We start from the raw sequence: 21,681 nt of genomic DNA, 5'->3' as shown, positions 1-21,681 counted from the left end.
TGTAGCCCAGTAATATTGTATGTAGTCAAATATCAATTTTTTTCTTTTAATTTTTTGAGATAAGTAAAATGTCAATTTTAACCCGACTAAAAATAGAGAATTTTTTTTTCCGGTGAAATTTTGACGGAAAAGTGGCCGGAAGGACCATTTTTGCAAAAAAATCAATAATCGTGGACTAAAATTGCAAGGTTCAAAAGTCGTGGATCAATTCTGCCAGTGCCACTATAGTCGTGGGACTAAAAGTGCAAAAAACTCTACCCTGGTCCATACAAGTTGTGTGAATATTATTTTGTATACTATAAAGTAATGTACCTTCAATACAAAAATAATGTACATTTAGTATATTAAAAATGTACTTTTTGTTATGGTCCACACAATAATTTACCCCAATCTTGTTCATGAATGGGAACTATCAACTTTTAAACCTATAGAATAATTAATTTGGTCGCATGACTTAAAGGTCATAACGGGAGGTGCTAATGTGGGAATTCGAATCCCACCAAAAACATGTATAAAATAAAATGGTTCAAGAATGCTAAAAGATTTGGATTGAGTTCCTTGTACACACATAAAAATTATTATCTAACCGGTGGCTAATAATAATAATCAATTCTCAAGACATGTACGATTATTGTAATATTTTCTTACTTCTTTATCAGTCATTATGATTTATTTTTTTTCTAGAGAGGATTTTGTTCCATCTTTGACCGATATTATTCATGCATTAGAATTATAACCTTCCTCTCCCAAGAGTCCCTCACACCCTAATTGACAGAGCATTTGGGAGGATGTAAATTACAGTGACTCAACGGCTCAGTAGACAAGACTAAATGGCGGTGCGCACAAAGAATCTGCCTACGTTGGATATTATCCCCACGCTATTGCCGTCGAAATTTAAATCTTGATCTCTTCTTTCAAATATTGTCTACCAAACCATTGAGTTAAATCTATGCCAGCATCAATTAGAATTATCACCGCTACTCGGTGATTTGCGCTATTCTAGCATTGCAAAGGATTGCCATAATGATTACAGCGTTGATAAAACAACATGCAACTCATCAGTTGTAAATTGTAATGCATGATTATATTCAAGAAATCTTGGTTCGATCCTCCGTGAAGATATGCTAACCTCTTTTTTTCTTTTTTATTTTTCGTATTTCTTTGGCAAATTTTATGTGAATTTTACAATACAAGTTGCCTACATTAACTTAGTAAATAAATAGCAAACTTTCACCATCTCGGATGTAAAATATACAATTATATATAAAAGCATCCCCATGATAGAAAGAAATAGAAAATATCATATCTTTCTACAAGGGGATGTTTTTGTACACTTTTTAAGATTAAAAAAATAATAAAAATTGACCGTATGGATAATGAAGCGCACCCAAGAGGTGCATATCATTTGCGAACAATCTTTTTTTTTTTTTTCTCCTATTTCTTTCCACCAATCCTACTTGACCTAACAAAAAATTCAAAATGAGTTTTAACTGTTGAGATTATTCTATATTCACTAAATTTAAAGTTTCTCAATCACTTCTTATATATAGTTGTAATGTTGGAAATACTATTGTTTTATCTGAGAAAAAGTTTTAAAATTTTGTAATCCTTCCTAAAACCACATTTACTTTGCAACTGGATTTGACTCATATATTGAAATTCTGAGATTCATGGGAGTGGAAGATAATTGAGCAGCACTAGGTTATGAGAAATTAATCTTTTATGATGAGAAAAATCTATATCCACTATTTGGTAGTGTACACTAAGTAAATTTTACTTTTATGTAATAATTTATAAACTACCCATAAGAGATAAATTGTACTAAAAAGACCCGTGTATATAAAGAGAGTAAAACTCTCAATTCCTAATTAACCGATATAATGTAAACAATAAATGTGGATAATCAATACATCATGAGCAAATGAAAATGTAAAATTGAAAAGAATTTGTAGGTATATGTTAAATAGTAAGCACAATATGCGAGCTATTATATTTATAATGTTATTTATAATGTTATAAGGACATTGTGCTTTAATAGTACAAAATTAAACTCTTACATGAGAGGTTGTGGGTTTAAGTCTCAATTGGGGTGTTATTAACTTTTACCTTGTCAAAGAGTCAACATTATTCAAAAAAAAAAAAAAATTGTTATAAGAATTTTGTAATTCTTTAATTTCCTTTGAGTTTAATTTTTTAAGATTTATATATTCAATTATTGATTTATTGTTTTACTAATTTATTCTTTTTTTTTTAACAGTTACGATGATGCTATTGGAAAAGCTTCTAATATCTTTGTTATGTTATAGATAGTCACTACTCACTAATGGGGTGTTTGGTTCACGGAATAGGTCTGGAATGACATAGCATTCCCAGTCAAACATATTTCATTTCTATTTCTTACACAAATAATGTACATCCCCTGAATACAATGTACATTTTTAATATACTAAAAGTATATTATTTTTATACTGAATATACATTATTTTACAGTATACAAAATATGGTCCACACAATAATGATTGGTAGAAATGTGTTTGGTAAATTAGCTGTTAGCTAATAGCTGTTTGGTATAATTTCTTTTCTTGAAAAACTTACTTCGAGTAGCTTTTTGAATTTTAGCATTTTGTACTTACAAAAAACTAATTAACTAAACACTTATATTAATTATTTTTTTTAACCAAGTCAAAGAGCTAATAGTGGTTAAATAAATCAAAATTAATCTATAAACTAACTATTTTACCAAACAGAGCCATAATACTTTTTTACTGATTCATAAACGTGAAATGTAAGATTATCCTAGATTATTGGATTAGCTTTCAGAGATTTTTTTTTTTTTTTAATGCGCTTTCAGAGATAATATGAGATAACATGAATGTAAGATGATGAGTTTAGCAATTGCAGACTTTTGTAAAGCACATACCTAAGGCTAACCCCATCCCTGAAATTATTCCACTTGCAAGATGAGGTGGCAAAAAAAAAATATTTTTTTATTAAGAACTCTTGCCATGTGTCTAGCAAGCTTTCTTATTTAGAAAGCTTGCTAACACTTACAAAGGCTGCCGCATGGCAGCCTTTATGTACTTTTTCTTTTTTAATTTTTTTTATTTGTGTACTTTTCTTATTTGTTATATTATTTTATTATTATATTTATAATATAAAATGAAAGTGGGGCTCATTTTTAAAAGTGAGAGAGTATTGTAGGGATGTAGAGAAAATAGTTGAAGAATTGTAAATTTGATGATGTGGAAGTGGGACCCATTTTAGAAAGTGGAGAAAATTGCTGGGATAAGGTTAGCCTAATCTTCTAGACAAGACCCTAATTTTCATGCCATGCCTTTACAGGAAAATGCAACTGGTACATCAAAAGTTATCCTAGGGCTCTCTTTGGAAAGCAGTAAAATGACTTCTAAATATTTTTTAAAAAATGAGTAATTTTTTAAAAAATATTTTTCTTTTCGGTGTTTGGCTGCACAATAGAAAACTGTCTTTTTGTGATTGGTTCAATTTTCAGAAAATGAATAGAATTGTATACTTCAACATTTTAATTCAACAATAATATTGCAAAAAAAAAAAATGTAGAAACCAGTCAGCCAGACTGATTTCTAGCCAGGAAACCATTTTAGATGTCAGATTTGAAAAAATAGCCATAAAAAAAATATATTTTACTATCCAAGAAAATTCTGTCAGACCCAGTTGAAAAAATAAATTTGGAAAAAATACTTCTTGGACTCCTTTTTGTTTGTTTGTTTGTTTGTTTTTTTTTTTTTTTTTTTTGGATAACCTAGACTTATATAACTTGATATCCAAAAAAAAAAAAAAAAAAAAAAAAAAATTGGGTTGAAAACATGTTCTAGTAATCACAGAAAATTCCGTTAAGTTCTTCGTAGTGTGCTGTCAAGAAAAATTCTGTTTGACGCAATTTAAGGCAAAAATTCGAGAAAATTACTTCTAGGTCTTGGATTGATATGAAAACTTTTGTGTATGTTCTAGACTTGCCGAACTTCATATCTGAAAAAATTTGTATCAAAAGTCGTTATCAAATACTCCCATAAAATTTCACAATCTAGGTAAAAGATTTCTGAATTTTCTGTTAGTTCCACTTTCTTTATATATATATATATATATATATATATATATAAAGGATGCACTCAGGTGCGAATAAGTGCCTAGGAAGGAATATGCGTACGAATCAGCGCGCGATACGTGTCCAGATCTAATAGCTTAAAAAAATGTGGTGGCATTTTCGTAAATAATTGAACATCGAAGTGCAAGTAAAATCACTCACAAGTGCACCTACTTTCACCTATAAGTGCATGTAGTTTTGCCTTGTTAGCATTCACTTCCCGCAAATATTCATGCACATGGGTGTGCTTATAACTATATGTGCAACTATTTATAACTATAGGTACAACTACTTATAACTATAGGTGCACCTACTTTCACCTATAAGTGCATGTAATTTTGCCTTGTTAACATTTATTGATCTGAGTTCAGCGAGTAGTAATACCCCTAAAAATCACCCGCAAACATTCATACACCTAGGTGCAACTACTTAGAACTATAGATGCAATTACTTATAACTATAGGTGCACTTAGTATTGATGCTCAGTGTAAATTTTTACTTGCACCTACATGCACTTGTAATACATTTTACTTGCACTTCGATGTCCAATTATTTACGAAAATGCCACCGCGCTTTTTTAAAAAAATCAATGTTTCTCATCCATTAGATTTGGACACGTGGACGGACAGAATCCATTCCTATTTCGCTCCTGGGCGAAGCATTCGCATGAGTGCGATTATATAATGAGTTGGGATCATCACAATTCATTCTAAGAAGATGCTATTGACTGACCTCTTTCCCTTTAGAGAGGGAGGCCCTTATTTGAATTTCAAAAGAAAATGTCGATGGCAGTTAGTCCGATATTGAAGGAGGGCTAAACTTGAGCCTTTTTATCCCGCTCCCAGTAGTCTGTCTTAAGTTCACGAAGGCGGATATTCAATTTAGAAAGAAAGAAAAATGCAATAAGTCAGCAAGCGGCAAGAAGGCAAAGACACTTTTTCGATTCTATTCTATATACCTCTGCATATATATATATATATATATATATATATATATATATATATATATATATATATATATATATATATATATATATAATTTTATAAAATCTAACTATAACCTAATAAGTAATAATCATAACCTTAGTTTAATGTTTTAAAATTTTAGACTATAGACTTTATAATTATATTTATGTATTATGTAATGTCTAATGTTTGATGAACTATGTACTCTAAAAATAATTAAAATATTGTCTAGTGTTTGATAAACTATGTCTTATATTTGTTATGTAACAAGTTATTTTAAAGAGTAGCGGGGCCTGACTAGTCTATGGGCCAGGGGCGGGCAAGGCCAGTAAAATTCCGGCCCGACTTGGCCCGCCTCGCCCCGCCAGCCCGTGTTGACAGCAAGCATGAGGAGGGCTGAGGCATGAAGAAGGCAGACAGATTGAAAAAATGAGAAGTCACTTTCTCCCAAAATATACTTATTTTTCTTTGACTAAGGTATCATTTTTCATTGACTGTACTTCATTTTCCCGTTCCCCTCTTGCCAAACACCAAAAATCCAAAAAACATTTTTTAGAAGTCATTTTGCGAGTTTTGAAACGCCCTAAATCCCTAGACTAAAAGTCATATATTTCTAGAATGACAGGGAAGGTTCAGACTCAGAGGCATTAAAACACATAATCAAGATAGTAGTTATTGTCCTAAGTTCCTAATACCTCAAGGCTAAAACTTGTATAGTTGATTAATAGTTCTAGAATGGCAGGGAAGGTCCAGAGGCATTAAAACAATAATGAAGATAGTTCTTGTCCTAAATTCCTAATACCTCAAGGCTAAAATTCATATAGTTCTACAATGGCAGAGAAGGTTCAGACTTCAGAGGCATTAAAACACATAATGAAGATAGCAGTAGGTGCCTCACATCAATCACCAATGCATATTTCACCAATAGGTAAACCGTACTACTACACATATTTGTTAGACTAATCTGGGTTTGTGTCATCTAAAGAAATCATTCACAGTTTGGTTAGGAAATAATGATGAAAAAGAAAGAAAAGATCATTCAAATCGTCTCCCAACAACTCCACTCATCCTAGAAGGGAGTCCTCCAGAATCAACTTTGGCAACTGTTGAGACTGTTTTAGCTTCTCCAGGCCTGATCAACATTCTTGCCAGACCAAAATCTCCAATTTTAGCATTGAACTCAGAGCCCAAAAGCACATTGCTCGATTTAACATCTCTGTGAACGATGGGCGGGGAGGAGCCGTGATGCATATAGCAGAGCCCCTGGGCTGCCCCGGTGGCAATGTGCAGCCTGGTTGGCCATTCCAGGAGTTGGCAATAAGGTGGTCTTCCTATTTGGGTCTAATCCTTGCTTTCCTTTCCTACACATTCTTAAACCAAACAGTATATAGAGAATGGCTAATAGAAACAAGGCTGCTGCTATGCTACCAAGAATAGCTACAACTCTGACTGAATTGCTATTCGATTTCTTGGTATTCAGCTTGCAAATACTGAGGTCAATTGAAGGGGTGGTTGCACAAAGTTCAGGGTTATTCAAGAAGATCTTTTCAAAAACTGCATTTTCAAGTGCATCCGGGATTCTCCCCGAGAGGTGATTTGAAGACAGGTTGAGTGAAGTTAGCCTCAAACGCCCTATCTCGGGTGGAAATTCCCAGAAAGCTGATTCCCATCTAACCAAAGAACCGATAACCTTTGCAGGACCGTTAGTTCTTGAGGGATTTCACCGGTAAACAGATTATTTATTGCCTTGAAGTTAACAAGATTATTCCATGAGGAAACTCCAGCAGGGATTTCACCTGAAAATCTATTGTTACTAACATCCACTAGAGACATATTCGATGCAATCTTTCGTGGAAGCTCACCAGTAAACAAGTTATCACTAATCAAGAACCTTGACAGGTTCCTAGCTGCCCACAAACCATCAGGAATTGTTCCAGAAAGTTGGTTCTTTTCAACTAGGACACTTGCCAAGGTTTGACAATCCCCAAGAGACTTTGGAAGCTCACCTGTAAGGTGGTTGTTAAAAGCAATGATGCTAGAAAGCACCTTGTTATCACACAGCTCCTCTGGCAATGATCCCACAAGATTGTTTGTAGAAACATCAAAAGTTTGCAGCTTCGAATGTGTACCAAAATCTGCCGGAATTTCGCCTGACAGATTGTTCACAGAGATGTTAAATCGAGCAATGTGCTTTTGGGCTCTGAGTTCAATGCTAAAATTGCAGATTTTGGTCTGGCAAGAATGTTGATCAGGCCTGGAGAAGCTAACACAGTCTCAACATTGGCTGGCACTTTTGGCTACATTGCTCCAGGTAATCTTTAGATTCATGACCCAATTAAATCGGGAAAATCATTATAGTCGATGATTAAATTGGGTATAAACTAAACCAGCTTTTATTATGATTTTAAGAGTATGCACACAGCACACACAACTAAAGTGAATGAGAAGATCGATGTGTACAGCTTTGGAGTGATCCTTTTGGAGCTCGGTTGATGAGGATGATGAGGTAGATTTGGGTTGATGATGATGGGGTTAGTTTGGACATTATGAGGTTGATTTAGGATGAAAAAAGCTTAGCTTGGTTCTTGAAATGGTGGCATGGAAGAGATCAGAGTTTTGCAGCTTGCTTGTATCTATCTGAGGCAGAATTCAAGAAAATGTATTTCAAGTGCTTGAATCTGTATGAAGAAAAAGTTTAAATTCTACTTTTCAATTGGCCTTATCAATCCCAGTTGTATGTGTTAGATCATTACATCACTATGATTAACCCTTTCATTATCTTATTACTATGATTTACCATTTTATTATCTTGTCAGGTCCCGATGTAGGAACTCTTCAAACAAAGAATTTCGATTTTTATGGGTAAAAATATAATGGAGTTACAATGTCATTTGTTCTTTAATTTTATTTCATTAAAATAAAATATGTGATGAAATTTTAGCTTTTGGGAGTAATTATATTAGTTACATTCCTTTTTAAATATTACGGAGTACTCACTATGTAACATGTTAATAGAAAAACAAACAAGGAACTCACTTTAACATTTTGTCCGCACGAATTTAGTTCAATGACAACGACAGTGTGAGGAGGGGATTATGCCCACCGGATCAGAATCACCATAATTTATATCATCTTAAATGTTCTGTCAGGGGTTGGGGATTCAACCTTTTCGGGAGAAGAAAAACAAACAAGAAGTAGGGAGTGGGGACTGTAATTTTAAAAAATATAGGAAATGAAATGTAATTAAGGAAAATGTGTAAATATAATAAATATAAGGGTATATTTATATATGATTTTTCTTAATATGCTTAAATATTAATTATTTTATAACTAAAAACATTATACTAATAAATAAATGTAGTGCACCAAATTACTAATTAAATACGGAGTAGTTAAATAGTAAAATACCAATTAGCACAAAGTCATTTTAAAATATTAAAACAAAATACAATGTTGAAGTTTTTAAAAACATTCTAATTTTTATGTTTCATTAATATTTTCATTAAAATATATATATATATATATATATAGACTTTAAATTAAACTCATATAAAGATAAGATGAGAAATAAATGATGTCAATGTTTTTAATATTACATCTTTATCAATATCTCACATTGTTTCTAACTTAGAATATAGGGAAATTAAATGCTAGTCAACTGGTCACATTATTCTTTAGATTTGAGTAACTGTGGGAGGACTTATGAGTTATAAACAGCCTTTGTTGAACAAAGACTAGTCAACTCCTCACACAACATTACAACGTAACCTAAGTTCCACGGCTACGGCATTATATTGAAAAGTAATAATCTCTACACAAAATAATATCTTTAATTTGTCGTACGGAAAATTTCATCTACATACCTATCTTAAGTTTATTAGAAAGATAAAATAAAGTGAGATGTGTAATATTTTTAAGATATAAATGTTTTATTGATATATAAAAAGTATTATATTTTAATTAAAAAATATTACACGTTTCATGTGAAACGGTCTCATAGAATACCTATTCAAATATACTTCTTGGTCATTAGTGGGAGACAAAAGCGAGGGATTGATTATTTATTTATTTATTTATTCTTTTATGTTTAAAATCCTATATATAAAAAAGCCAAACAGATTTGGCTGTGTAAATTCCCGCTCAAGTTTTAGAGGTATTTTGCCTTTTCTGATTTTTTTAATTAAAAATTATTCCCTTTAAAGTAAACATTTGATTTGACAATACATGTCTGACAAATATATTTAATTACTCCTTGAATTACTATTCACTGACAAATATATACATTGGTTGAGAAGTACAGCAGATACATTGGTTTTCCAAACTTGCGTACAACAGAAGCAAGCAAGCATGGTGTTCAAGAAGTACTGATTTTGAAACTAAATTTTGGTGAAAAAACTACCTATAAATAGTCTATATTGCATACATGGTTAAACCCCACATCCACATCTGCAGTGGGGCTGCTCTGCTCTATCTCAATGAAGCTGTTCAAAAAACAAAGGTGATATTTTCCTTTTAAACCATGCTCTGTCTCATGAAGAATTGAATTAATTGTATAGGCTTCCTCCATTTTGTATAGGCTTTACCCTCCTTTTGACACATGCATTGCAAACTGTAGGAAACCATTTTTCAGGGGTTTCAACGCATACCAAGCAACCTGCTTTAAAACATTTTTATGGGATTTGAACAGCATACAGTAACCTGTTTCTCAATGCCATTGATACCTGAAATCATCAGGGTAAAGTATGATCATAATAGTAGAAAAACTGATGATATATTCCAGATATAGTGACTTATATTATATCTTGAATATCTTTTGTTTAGTTACAGAGTATTATATTGTATTATTTTTCTTCTGTATTAAATACTATAGAAACTTATTATTTTAATAATGTGTATAGATAGATTTTGGTGTGTTGTTATGTAATGTGTACATAACAATATTGTGGGGTATATATAAATTCGTGTACATATTCTAATCAATGGAAAATTGGTTCACTGTACTTTGAATACATATATCTCATCGACATGTATTTATCAAACAGAAAAAAAATAACATACAGTTGTAAAATGAACATATATTCGACAAGATTTTTTCCGTTTTAATAATTTTTCTGATGAAGACTGAAATTTGCATGTTAAAAAAAAAAACAAAAAATTTTAGTAGAAAATAAAATAAATCAACTATAAATTAATAACATTAAAAGATTGAACCAAAAGGAATTATAAAAAATTCGAAAAAAAAATCGGAAAAATTTGGGAAAAAATGGGAAAAAAAATTTTATTGAAAAAAAAAAATTATCAAACCGGAAAAATAAAAAATATAACATGCACAGTATACACGGCTTTAGATCGAAAATTTTCTCTCAAAGGACTTGAAGGATTTGCGTGTTCGAAAAGAAAAACAAAAAAATTGAACATAAAGAATTTCAGATTTACCTATTTGTTTAGATTCGATTTGTTTCCCTGCATTTGTTCATGTTTCCAGATATAGTCGCATAATGAAGGAGGGAGGCTTAAGGGCGGCGAGCCGAAGACGACGTCGAGATGGAGTAACAGAGGTTTCGAAACTAAGAGACACATTTCGAAACTGAGAGACACAGACGGTGAGAGGTTCATAGACGGAAAGAGAAAGCATGCGAGGGTTAACATCTGAGGATGAATCTGGAATTTCCTTCGAGGAGTTATGGTTTCTAGAATAATAGAGAGAGGGCAGATGGGGTGGGGGCGAAGAGATTAGGTTTAGTATTTATATGGTCGGATCTTGGGCCGGGTCTAGGTTCCAATATTGGGTTTGGGTTTTGGGTTGTGTATTGGGTTATATATTAGAACTGATAGGAATGGATTGGGCTGCTATTTTTATTAAAGACACGTATTTTGTATATTTTGTATTAATATTTTATTTTGTTTTAATTTTTTCTTTAAAAAAATAATTTTTAAGAATTATATTTTGAAAGATTAATTTATGTTATTAGAATTTAATAACAAAAATGTAATTGAATTGTGTTACATTTTCTATCTACAATATATTTATTGAAAAAATTAATTTAAATTTATTTGTATTATGTTAGAATAGTTTGATTTTATTCAAATTTATTATTCATTGTTCAAATTAAAATTATCATAATACACTTAATTATATTAAAATAATGTTCAAGGATAAGAAACATATAATAAAATATAATTTGAAATCTTTGAAATGAATAATCCACTTCAAATATTGAACGAAATCATCAATATCAATTTTTATTTTAATTGCACATATTTCATAAATTTTCATAGCAAATGAAAATAATTATTAAATAAAAAAATTTTAAAAATAAATAAAATGCTCATATTTCTTTTTTATATGTAAAATTTAATAACATTAATAGTTTCTAATAATATTTTTTTATTACATGTTCAAATTTATATTTTCTAATGCAATTATTTATTTACTAATCTTTTAATTGTGTTTATAATATATTTTTCAGAAATAATAATTATACTTTTATTTTTATACCGTGCATCGCACGGGTAAAATACTAGTTGTTAAAAATAGCATAAAAACAAAATTTTAAATGTTAATCAACATGTCAGCCATTAACTTGGAGAATAGATCACTTTTGTTCAATTGCACAAATTTAACTTGTTTAAAGTGTTAATTACATGTTTTTTAGTCTGATGGTCCAATTTCATTTTAGTTTTTCATGCGCATTGCATGAAAAGGATAATATTGTTGGTGATAATGAATCAAAACCGATTTAATATCCCAAAAATAATATTTATATATACACACACAAGTATATAAAATATTATTGAATATTTATCCGAAATATATATATACACACAAATATATATAAAACGGACCAAAGGTTATATATACATGTATATCTACGAAAAGATATACCAATATATATCAACCAAAATTGAAACTAATAATCCTCAGATTATAAGTCCAATCCAACGAATATATCAAAAGAGGGAGAACGAATTTTTGCTTAAAAGCATAATTCAAAACAAGAAAGAAGGAGAAGGAAGAAAGAAATGTACGAGTTAGGCGATGTGTCTTTCATTCCTTAAAACCTTATTTGTCACCTCCCAAAAGTGTTAGGAGCGTTGTGGCCTAGGTTTCCCAAGATAAAACGCACAACGGTTCGACGTTTGAACACCCAAACGAACGAACTCGGCGAACACAGCTTCAAAGGGAGTAGGAGCAGAGTTTTTGGAGCTAGGAAAATAGAATTTTCTGTCTCTCATGTTGTGGTGCATAACTTAAGGCCAGCCAATTTCCGGTGCATAACCCGGCGCCCTCAAAACTCTTCATTCAAAAATCTCATAACATATTGAAACTGAAACTGAAAGAGATACAAAATTGTTGTTATATACAAGGGAGAGAGAGATACAGTATATTCCTAGCTAGCTAGCTATATATTCATCTTAAACTAACAATCTGGACTCCTTCACACTATGGACTTAAATTCATCATCATCTTCACTCTCTGAGCTCCTCTCACTCCCTGATGAATGTTTAAGGAGCGGCGAAGCATCACGCTCGCTTCCATTTATCTTGCCTGCATATGTTGATTGGCGTTCGTATTTTAGCAGAACTTGCAGGACATCTTTCATGGTAGGTCTTCTGGAAGGAGATGTGTGAGTACAATATAACCCGAGTTTGAACACAACTTGCATCTCATCTATGTACTGTGGCTTCTTCATATCTGCATCTATTGCATCGCCTATGGGTTTTTCTTCTTGGGCGTATTGCCAAGCCCATTCAGCCAGGCTCGAGTTTTCAGTGCCATCATTGGGTTCCCTCCCGGTAACAAGCTCCAAGAGAATCACCCCGAAGCTGTACACATCGATCTTCTCGTTCACTTTAGCTGTGTGTGCATACTCTGAAAATCGTAATAAAAACATATCATTAGAACATGTTTGCAGAATTGCGGAGACTATGGGGTTTCAGTGAATGAATCTAAACGTACCCGGAGCCATGTAGCCGAAAGAGCCAGCCACTGTTGAGACTGGATTAGCTTCTCCGGGCCTGATCAGCATTCTTGCTAGACCAAAATCTGCGATTTTGGCATTGAACTTGGAGTCTAAAAGTACATTGCTTGATTTCACATCTCGGTGGATAATGGGCGGGGAGCAGCCGTGATGCATATAGCAGAGCCCCTGGGCTGCCCCGGTGGCAATGTGAAGCCTGGTTGGCCATTCCAGGACTTGGGAATGAGGAAGACTTGCAAAATATGGCCTTCTCTTTGGATGGAGCCATAAATCCAAGCTGCGATTTTCCATGTACTCGTACACAAGAAGCATAGAGTCTTCACTCGAGATTCCACACAGGAGTTTCACGATGTTTGAGTGGCGAATCGTGCCAAGTATCTCCACTTCTGCTTCAAATTCCTTCTCGAGCTTTCGTTCCAACTTCTTGCAATTCCAAACCCTCTTAACAGCAACTTTTTCACCGGTTTGATGTAAGGGTACCAGGTAAACTTCGCCTGATCCCCCACTGCCAATCACATTGTGTGGTAATAAATTTGGCAGAATGTTTGATTCTGTGAAGCTTAGCCTGTGGAATGGTGTGAGCTTCCAATTCGGGACCAATCCTTCCTTCGTTTTCCGATTCTTTCTTAAAACAAACAGAATATAGAGAACCGCTACTAGAACCAAGGCTGCTGCTATGCTTCCAAGAACAGCTATAACTCTGACAGATTTGCTATCTGATTTCTTGGTATTCATCTTACAAATACTGAGGCCAAATGAAGAGGTGGGTGCACAAAGCCCGGGGTTATTCAAGAAGCTCTTATCAAATGCTGCATTTGCAAGCGCACCCGGGATTCTCCCCGAGAGGTGATTTGAAGACAGGTTGAGTGAAGTTAGCGCACGCCCTATATTGGGTGGAATTTCCCCAGAAAATTGGTTTCCAGACAGGTCCAACTCATTAAGATTCTGCAAAAGACCAAGTGCTGATGGGATTTCACCAGACAGTTGATTTCTGCTGCATTTCAAGGAGGTCAGTGACTTCCATGAGATAATTTCTGACGGCAAATTCCCAGAAAGCTGATTCGCATCTAACCAAAGAACAGATAGCTGTTGCAGTGCCGTCAGTTCTTGAGGGATTTCACCGGTAAAGAGATTATTGCTTGCCTTGAAGTTAACAAGATTATTCCAAGAAGAAACTCCAGCAGGGATTTCACCCGAAAATCGGTTGTTGCTAATATCCACTAGAGATAAATTTATGGCAACCTTTTGTGGCAGCTCACCAGTAAACAAGTTATCACTAATCAAGAACCTTGACAGATTCCTAGCTGCCCACAAACCATCAGGAATTGTACCAGAAAGTTGATTCTTTTCCACTCTGACACTTACCAAGGTTTGACAATCCCCAAGAGACTTTGGAAGCTCACCTGTAAGGTGGTTGTCAAAAGCAATGATGCTAGAAAGCACCTTGTTATCACACAGCCCCTCTGGCAATGATCCCACGAGATTGTTTGTGGAAACATCGAAACCTTGCAGCTTCGAATGTTTACCAAAATCTGCTGGAATTTCGCCTGACAGATTATTGGTGAACAGCCTCACATCCCACAATGCCGGCAAGCTACCTATGCTTCCTGGAATTTCACCCGACAATTGATTCATGAACAGAACCAACCCCTCCAGTTTTGTCAGCTTCCCAAAGTCTTGAGGGATTTCGCCCGTTAAGGTGTTATTGGAAAAATCAATCCAATACAAATTCAAGGCCTCAACTGACTGAGGAATAGAACCTGACAATTTGTTTACAGAGATGTAAACTATTGTCAAATTCTTAAGCAGAAACAAGCTGTTCGGAATGTTACCGCTCAAACTATTTTGAGATAAAGCCAAGTATTCCAAAGCTGTCATGTTGCCGATATTCTCAGGGATTTCTCCAACCAAATTTGAACCTGTGATCCATAGATTCCTCAGTTTCTTCAATTGAGTAAACCTGGACGGGATCTCCTGCGGTGCAAAGGCATTATTGTCCAAAACCAGAATTTCAAGATTCAACAAGTCACCAATTTCTGGCGGGAAAGAGCCACTTAAGAAGGTGGTGGTAAACTGAATCTCTTTTAACTCCTTAAGTCCTCCAATGGATGGTGGGATACCATCAGTGAAATAGTTGGAGGAGAGGTTAAAAGCCGTGAGGCGGGGAGAAAGGCGGTTAATATCAGTGGGGATGGAGCCATTGAAGCTGTTGTAAGACAAGTCCAAGAATTCAAGATTTGAACAATTGTAGAGAGCTACAGGGAAAGGCCCAGGGATGAGGTTGTGGTTGAGGTCAAGAATGGTGAGGTTTTTGAGGTCACATATGGATGGTGAGATGGTTTGGTTAAGCATTAGGTCGGCTAGCCGGATTCCGGTGACGGAGCCATCTCCACAGGTGATCTCCGGCCAAGTACAATGATCGGAGGATGAAGTCCAGTGGGAAAGATTGGATGGATTACCAAAATGGTGCTTTATTTCAACCAAAATTGACCTCTCTGGATTCAAACTGCTTTGGCAGTTTCCATAAAAGAGCAAAGTGAAGAAGAGTACAAGTATGAGGATGATTTGGGTTGTTAGTTTCGACATTTTGAGGTTTATTTGGGAACTGGGATGCAATGCAAGCCAAGAAAGTTGGTTCTTGCAAAACTGAGTATGGGTATGGCGCCAAAATTTGAGGTTAAGTAAGAACAAAAAGTTAAATTACAGCTTTTAAATATCGTGCATTAAAATGGGCCCCCCATTCTTTTTCGACAATCCAAAGTCGTGACGCAATTGTGCCGCAGTTTCAGACTTACTTGCCTTTGTTGAACATAACCTTGACGGCGTCGACTTTTCAAAGTCAAAGGTATACACCGTAATCCACTCTACTCAAACCATAAAAGGTACGGAAGAAATACTTATACTTTTCAAAGTCAAAGGTAAAATGTTCACATCACTTAATTCTAATTTTATTAAAAATAAATTGAAATCAATTATGATATCCTTTTGTAGAGTAACTCTCTTACGATCGTTATACCCTGTACCACTGCGCATAGTCCCACGCTCGTTTTGAGAAACGCGGTAAGAAGTTGACATGATTATGTATATTTGTTTATACAATTATGTCTATTTTTTATTATGTACATTTTTTTATACAATTATGTACATTTTTTTTATACAATTATGTACATTCGAATCAAGAAATTTTTATGTATTATGTTAAGAGTTGATGTGTATTATGTTAAAAGTTTATGTTTATTATGTATTATGTTAGATTATGTGTATTATCTTTTAAAAAGAGTATGTGTATTTTGTTATATAATTATGTGTATTCTAATATAACATTATGTACATTTTTGAACATGAGATATTTTTTTTTAAAACGAAAATTAACTGTCAAACACTGGGTAGAGAAATTTCAAAAAAAAAATAAAAAATGAAACGACGTCGTTTTGCATCTGGGCGCACAATGCAACGCGCGCCGTGGTGCAGGATATAAATTGCAATCAAATTGTCTCACGAATTGAGATCGGTTAAGATTAAAAGGTAATACTTATACTAAAAGATTTAATATTAATTAAAAATAAAGTGTTTATTATTTATAATAGAATATGTAATACTTTTTTTAAAAAATGTAATATTTTAAAATTAAAATGTAAAAGTATTACATTTCCTTTATAATGGATACTTTATTCCTTATTAGTAATACATTTTTTAGTATTAGTATTACATTTTTATTTTAACTGAATCTGTAGTATGAATAAGGATATGTAAAACAATCTCACACAAGTTTTTACCCGTTTTGTAATATATATACTACGTAACACTTACAATCAACTCACGCATCCAACAAGTTTAATAATTAAAAATTTAAACTATATAATTAAAAATATATGTAATCTTTATGGCAATTTCTACAATACTAAAAAACCATTATGAATATTACTATTAATAGAAAACAATCAATATTTTATAAATAATTACTCCGTATTTTATTTTAATTATAAAAATATCATCACACTTTTCTATTTATCTATCAATGCGTGCAACACAAAATAGTGAATATAACGACACGTTGTGTCGCACACTGCATGTTGGGAAGCACATGACTAGTGTGGCACAAGATAGTGAAGATACTTACGAGCATATATATATATATATATATATATATATATATATATATATATATTATACTTAGATTGGTTTAAAATTGAAAATATAATGTTAGAAGAATTTGATATCGAGGGTGAATAATTTTGTATCCAAATATACACAAAGAAGGTTACTTGAAGACTTGAAGTTAAATTTTGAATTTTGTTGAGTATTTTACGTATTATATTTTGACCAATTTTTAAACTAAATATTATGTTTTCATTTTATATTTACACTTATAAAATAATAATAATAATAATAATAATAATAATAATAATAATAATTAGAGTTCAAATCAAACTGTTTCATATTAAATGGACCAGAGTCGACCTTACATTGTGAATCTCTGATTAAAAAATTACTGTAGTTAACACATTATGTGCATTCAATTAAGACATAATTTGAATATCACTTTGAACCAGAGTCTACAATGCAAGGTATACACTGGTCCATTGTATAATTTGCCATATTAAATAGGAATAATATTTAAATGAGCCACCGAACTACACGTGAATATGCAATTGCGCTATAAAACTCAAAAAATTACAATTGGATTCATGAACAATTTAAAATTATGCAATTAAACCAAAATTGACTATTGTTAACCATCGGTTAATTTTTAAAATAATTTTAAATTAAATTATTTTTTAATAAAAATCAAACCTTTGTCTCCCTGCCAGAGATAATGAATGGCCTTCAACTCTAGCCGAAGACAAAAGACCGGCCTTCGCCTCCAGTCGAAGACAGTTTAAAAAAAAAAACAATTAAAAAAAGTTTTTTTTTAAAAAAAAAAAAGATTAACCGATACATCAACAATCAACAATAACTAATCAAATAGGTTAATTTTGATTTAACTACATAGATTATTCATCCAATTGTATTTTTAAAAATTCCATGGTACAATTACATATTTGTATACTAAAAAAAAAAATGTAGTTGAACATTATTCCTATTAAATATAGCCCTGTTTATTCAGGTTCGCCTCGCTTACAAGGCATTTGTTGACGAGTGTTTTAAAGAGTTTTAAACCAACTTGCCCACAATTTGGTCGTTTAACCAAATACAAATGTAAAATTGAATATAGTCAAAAGATTCTTATATTATTTAAAAAAAAAAAATTTGTTCCCCTCCTGAATATCCATAAAAGCATATCCGTAAACCAAACACAACATAAATTGAATATGTAATATTTGAAAATTCAAATCGGTAATATTTTCAAAAGTACGGAGTAAATGTGAGTATCACGTGTTCAATTTTTAAACCTTTCAAAAGTAAATGTGAGTATTATGTGTTCAATTTTCAAACTTTATGAATTGATTAATTCTCAAGACATGTATAATTATTGCAATGTTTCCTTAAATTCCTCGTCAATCATTATGCAAATTCTTCCTCGACCAATCATGGTGTGTTGATAAAACGTAAATGTTCAATGTCTACTTAATTGTAATCCTCGATTATATACAAGAAATATATGCTCAACACATTCCCTCACGTGTGCGGACCGAATACTTTTTATGAGCTCCAAGCAACAGGTAAATCTCAACAGCTATAAGATTCAGTTGTAGTAGGGTTATGGGTAGCTAACTTTGAAAAAGCAAAGAGAGAACTCTCAAATCCTAATTACCATTGTAAACTAGGGGCTACAACTAAGACAGGAAATTAGAAATTGCAATTTGCTTTCTCCATTTACCAAAAAAGTAATTTGGTACCTGATCATAGACTATCTTCATTCTAGAATTGCCCTCTTATCTCCTCCACTTTGCATCCTTTCTTTTCCCTGGTCCAACACCACCTGCTCACTTACACTGCATTTGCATCATGTAGAAAAAGTGGACAAGAAAAATATTTTACAGATTACATATTTTCCATGTATTGCTGGAAAATACTTTATCTTCAGTCATTAGTGATATTTTCTAGATTAAAAAACTAGAAAAACATGCATTAACAAAATATAAGAAAATTGGTCAAATAAGCCTCTAAACTTTTAAAAGTTGCAATTAAGCTCATCAATATGTTATTTTCTTGCATTGAAGTCCAAAAATCGGTTAATGGTCTGTAATAGCAGGTCATTAGAGTTAAGGTAAAACATTTTCCAGGTAAAGGATTTTACAACTGCTTTTAGGAAATGTAAAAAGAGATGTTCTATCAATTATCAAAGAGAATGGTTGGCATAGAACTTTTGCTAAGCCATACTCTTCAAATACATACAACTGTGCTTTTGAAAAACACAGATAATCTTTGCAGACTTTTGTAAATCACATACCTAATCTTCTAGACAAGACCCTAATTTTCATGCCTTTACAGGAAGATGCAACTCAGTCAGGTCCATCAAAAGTTATCCTAAATCCCTAACACCTCAAGGCTAAAAGTCATATATTTCTAGAATGACAGGGAAGGTTCAGACTCAGAGGCATTAAAACACATAATCAAGTTAGTAGTTCTTGTCCTAAATTCCTAGTACCTCAAGGCTAAAATTCATATAGTTCTAGAATGGCAGGGAAGGTTCAGAGGCATTAAATCACATAATGAAGATAGCAGTAGGTGCCTCACGTCAATCACCAATGCATATTTCACCAAGCACTCGCTGCCTCAAGTCAATTACCAACACATATTTCACCAATAGGCAAACCGTGCTAAACATATTTGTTAGACTAATCTGGGTTTGTGTCATCTAAAGAAATCATTCACAGTTTGGTTCCCAAGCAAACAAGAAATCTGAGGAAATAATGAAAAAGAAAGAAAAGATCATTCAAATCGTCTCCCCACAAGTCCACTCATCCTAGAAGGGAGCCCTCCAGAATCAACTTCGGCAAACTATGCCTCAAATTTTCAAATCACCTTATTTTAGAGCTAACACAAAAGAATAGTTCCAACATCTTTCTAAGCTAATTTAGTTGCCACAATACATATTTGCTGTTAACCTGTACAATATATCACTAGAACTTGATAACTTACACGATTGCTCACTAGCCCCATGTACTATAGTATTAGATTATAATGACTCCTCTCTCACCATAAACACTTTTCAAGTTACCAAAGGAGTTTCACACTTTAAATCATTAATTCGTCTTCTACCATTGTTTCTTATAGCAAATATACATTAGCTATGAGTTTCAATGAAAAATGAAACCAACAATCTTATTTAAATAGACAAATAATCAGGCATTTCTACTAGCACTGTGCCACTGCTGCAGTTTCCAAACTCCATAGCGCAAAATCTTACTACACCCAGAGCCATATACCCAAAGAACTAGAATCGGCAAGTCATGCATTACTCTTCATCTGGAAAATAATACCAAAGAAAAAAAAAAGTTTAGGCAGTTCCATGAAGCTCTTAAAATTGGATAAACACTATGAAAAAATACTCTTGCTTTCTCCTCTAGATTTCACACCAAGTATTTCAGATTATGATCACAGGATTTGATCACTTTCTAAACTATAATTCATAAACATACATAGCCAGATAGACATAAAAAAAATGCCAATCCCAGATTAAAATCAGATTTTTACCCATCTAAGCTTTTCCCTTTGAAGAACTTGACAGTGATACATTGTTAAGCCTCTCCAGTGCCAAAACAAGAGCTTGGGTACCTAAATCACCCTCTCCATGAGCCTTAAGTGATAGATAAAGCTGCTGAGCCAATGCCAATCCTGGCAATGACAAACCCATGTTTTGGCATTCTTTTAAGCAGATACCCAAATCCTTAACAAAGTGATTCACATAAAATCCAGGATCCAAATCTCTGCTCAGTATTCTATTCCCATACAAGTCCAATGATTTTGAGCCCGCGGCTCCAGTTGAAATTGCACTGAGATATAATTCCAAGTCCAAACCAGCTTTGTGGGCATATATAAGGCCTTCACAAAGCCCAACCATACCCGAAGCTATGGTTATTTGATTAGCTAGTTTTGTGAATTGGCCTTTTCCAGGGGCACCCATGTAATAAACTCTACCCATGAGGGCAAAGATGGGGGAGAGCCGCTGAACAAGGGTTTCGTCGCCGCCGGCAAAGATTGAAAGTGCGGCGTTGCGGGCTCCCCGATCGCCGCCCGAAACGGGGGCATCTATCGCGGAGCAGCCGGCGGACGTCGCGGCGGAGTAGATTTCAACCGCGAGGGAGGGCTCGGAGGTGGTCAAGTCGACCACGACGCCGCCTTGACGAAGGCCGGAGAGGGCGCCGGAGTTGGGATCGAGGATGACGTGGCGGACGTCGGAGGGGTAGCCGACGATGGAGAATACAACGTCCGATTGGGCAGAGACGGATTTCGGAGTGTCAGCCCACTGCGCCCCCATGGAAATGAGCTCTTGGGCTTTGCTCGGAGTCCTGGTGAAGACGGTGAGCTTATATCCCGCCTTGATCAAGTGGGCACACATTGATCGGCCCATCACGCCGGTACCAATCCATCCCAGACGGGTGTTTGACGGATTCACGGCATCGGTAGCGGTGGCCATTGAGCGGATACGGGCGGCGAAGGGGCG

The 21,681-nt window shown here is 33.8% G+C and overlaps 3 protein-coding genes and 1 long non-coding RNA gene across 7 annotated transcripts in view; 1 reads left to right on the top strand and 3 right to left on the bottom strand.

Annotated features, from left to right (window-relative positions):
- Positions 1-7,715, bottom strand: part of LOC109186302 (receptor-like protein kinase 5) — a 27,567-nt gene extending 19,852 nt beyond the window's left edge. Inside the window, exon 1 of the mRNA XM_019336226.1 lies at positions 7,583-7,715. Within this exon, the coding sequence (XP_019191771.1) occupies positions 7,583-7,633 (51 nt within the window). The 5' untranslated portion in view covers positions 7,634-7,715. The remainder of the gene's footprint in view (positions 1-7,582) is intronic.
- Positions 1-15,740, bottom strand: part of LOC109186303 (receptor-like protein kinase 5) — a 35,624-nt gene extending 19,884 nt beyond the window's left edge. Inside the window, exons 1-2 of one of the 2 annotated variants that reach the window (XM_019336228.1) lie at positions 13,049-15,740; positions 12,494-12,961 (exon numbers count right to left, since the gene is read on the bottom strand). In XM_019336228.1, coding sequence (XP_019191773.1) covers positions 12,528-12,961; positions 13,049-15,656 — 3,042 coding nt within the window. In that variant the 5' untranslated portion in view covers positions 15,657-15,740 and the 3' untranslated portion in view covers positions 12,494-12,527. Of the gene's footprint in view, positions 1-12,386; positions 12,962-13,048 lie in introns of those variants that run through there. The other variant, XM_019336227.1, reaches the window with a different exon arrangement.
- LOC109186309 lies at positions 5,701-20,451 on the top strand. Its single transcript, XR_002055120.1, has 2 exons — positions 5,701-5,835; positions 19,704-20,451. It is a non-coding gene; the product is annotated as an uncharacterized LOC109186309 (long non-coding RNA).
- On the bottom strand, positions 18,805-21,681 carry LOC109186306 (probable 3-hydroxyisobutyrate dehydrogenase-like 1, mitochondrial). Of its 3 annotated transcripts, none has more exons than XM_019336235.1 (2): positions 20,716-21,681; positions 18,805-18,978 (listed from the first exon to the last, which is right to left on the bottom strand). In XM_019336235.1, the coding sequence occupies exon 1, from the start codon at positions 21,652-21,654 to the stop codon at positions 20,716-20,718; it is 939 nt and encodes a 312-aa protein (XP_019191780.1). In that variant the 5' UTR covers positions 21,655-21,681; the 3' UTR covers positions 18,805-18,978. The 3 variants fall into 3 exon arrangements, with proteins under 3 accessions (XP_019191780.1, XP_019191778.1, XP_019191779.1); XM_019336233.1 differs by lacking the exon at positions 18,805-18,978 and adding an exon at positions 20,189-20,483 and having other exon boundaries at positions 20,716-21,679; XM_019336234.1 differs by lacking the exon at positions 18,805-18,978 and adding an exon at positions 20,211-20,483 and having other exon boundaries at positions 20,712-21,681.

This window comes from Ipomoea nil, unplaced genomic scaffold (genome assembly GCF_001879475.1).
Source record: "Ipomoea nil cultivar Tokyo-kokei standard unplaced genomic scaffold, Asagao_1.1 scaffold1407, whole genome shotgun sequence".
NCBI classification, from domain to species: Eukaryota; Viridiplantae; Streptophyta; class Magnoliopsida; order Solanales; family Convolvulaceae; genus Ipomoea; species Ipomoea nil.
The sequence above is the reverse complement of the archived record's forward strand: the minus strand, read 5'-3'. Positions and strand labels throughout refer to the sequence as shown.

What these genes read in the sequence shown, in the direction of transcription:
- LOC109186306 (XM_019336235.1), bottom strand. Translation starts at nt 21,654, where the DNA reads ATGGCCACCGCTACCGATGCCGTGAATCCGTCAAACACCCGTCTGGGA.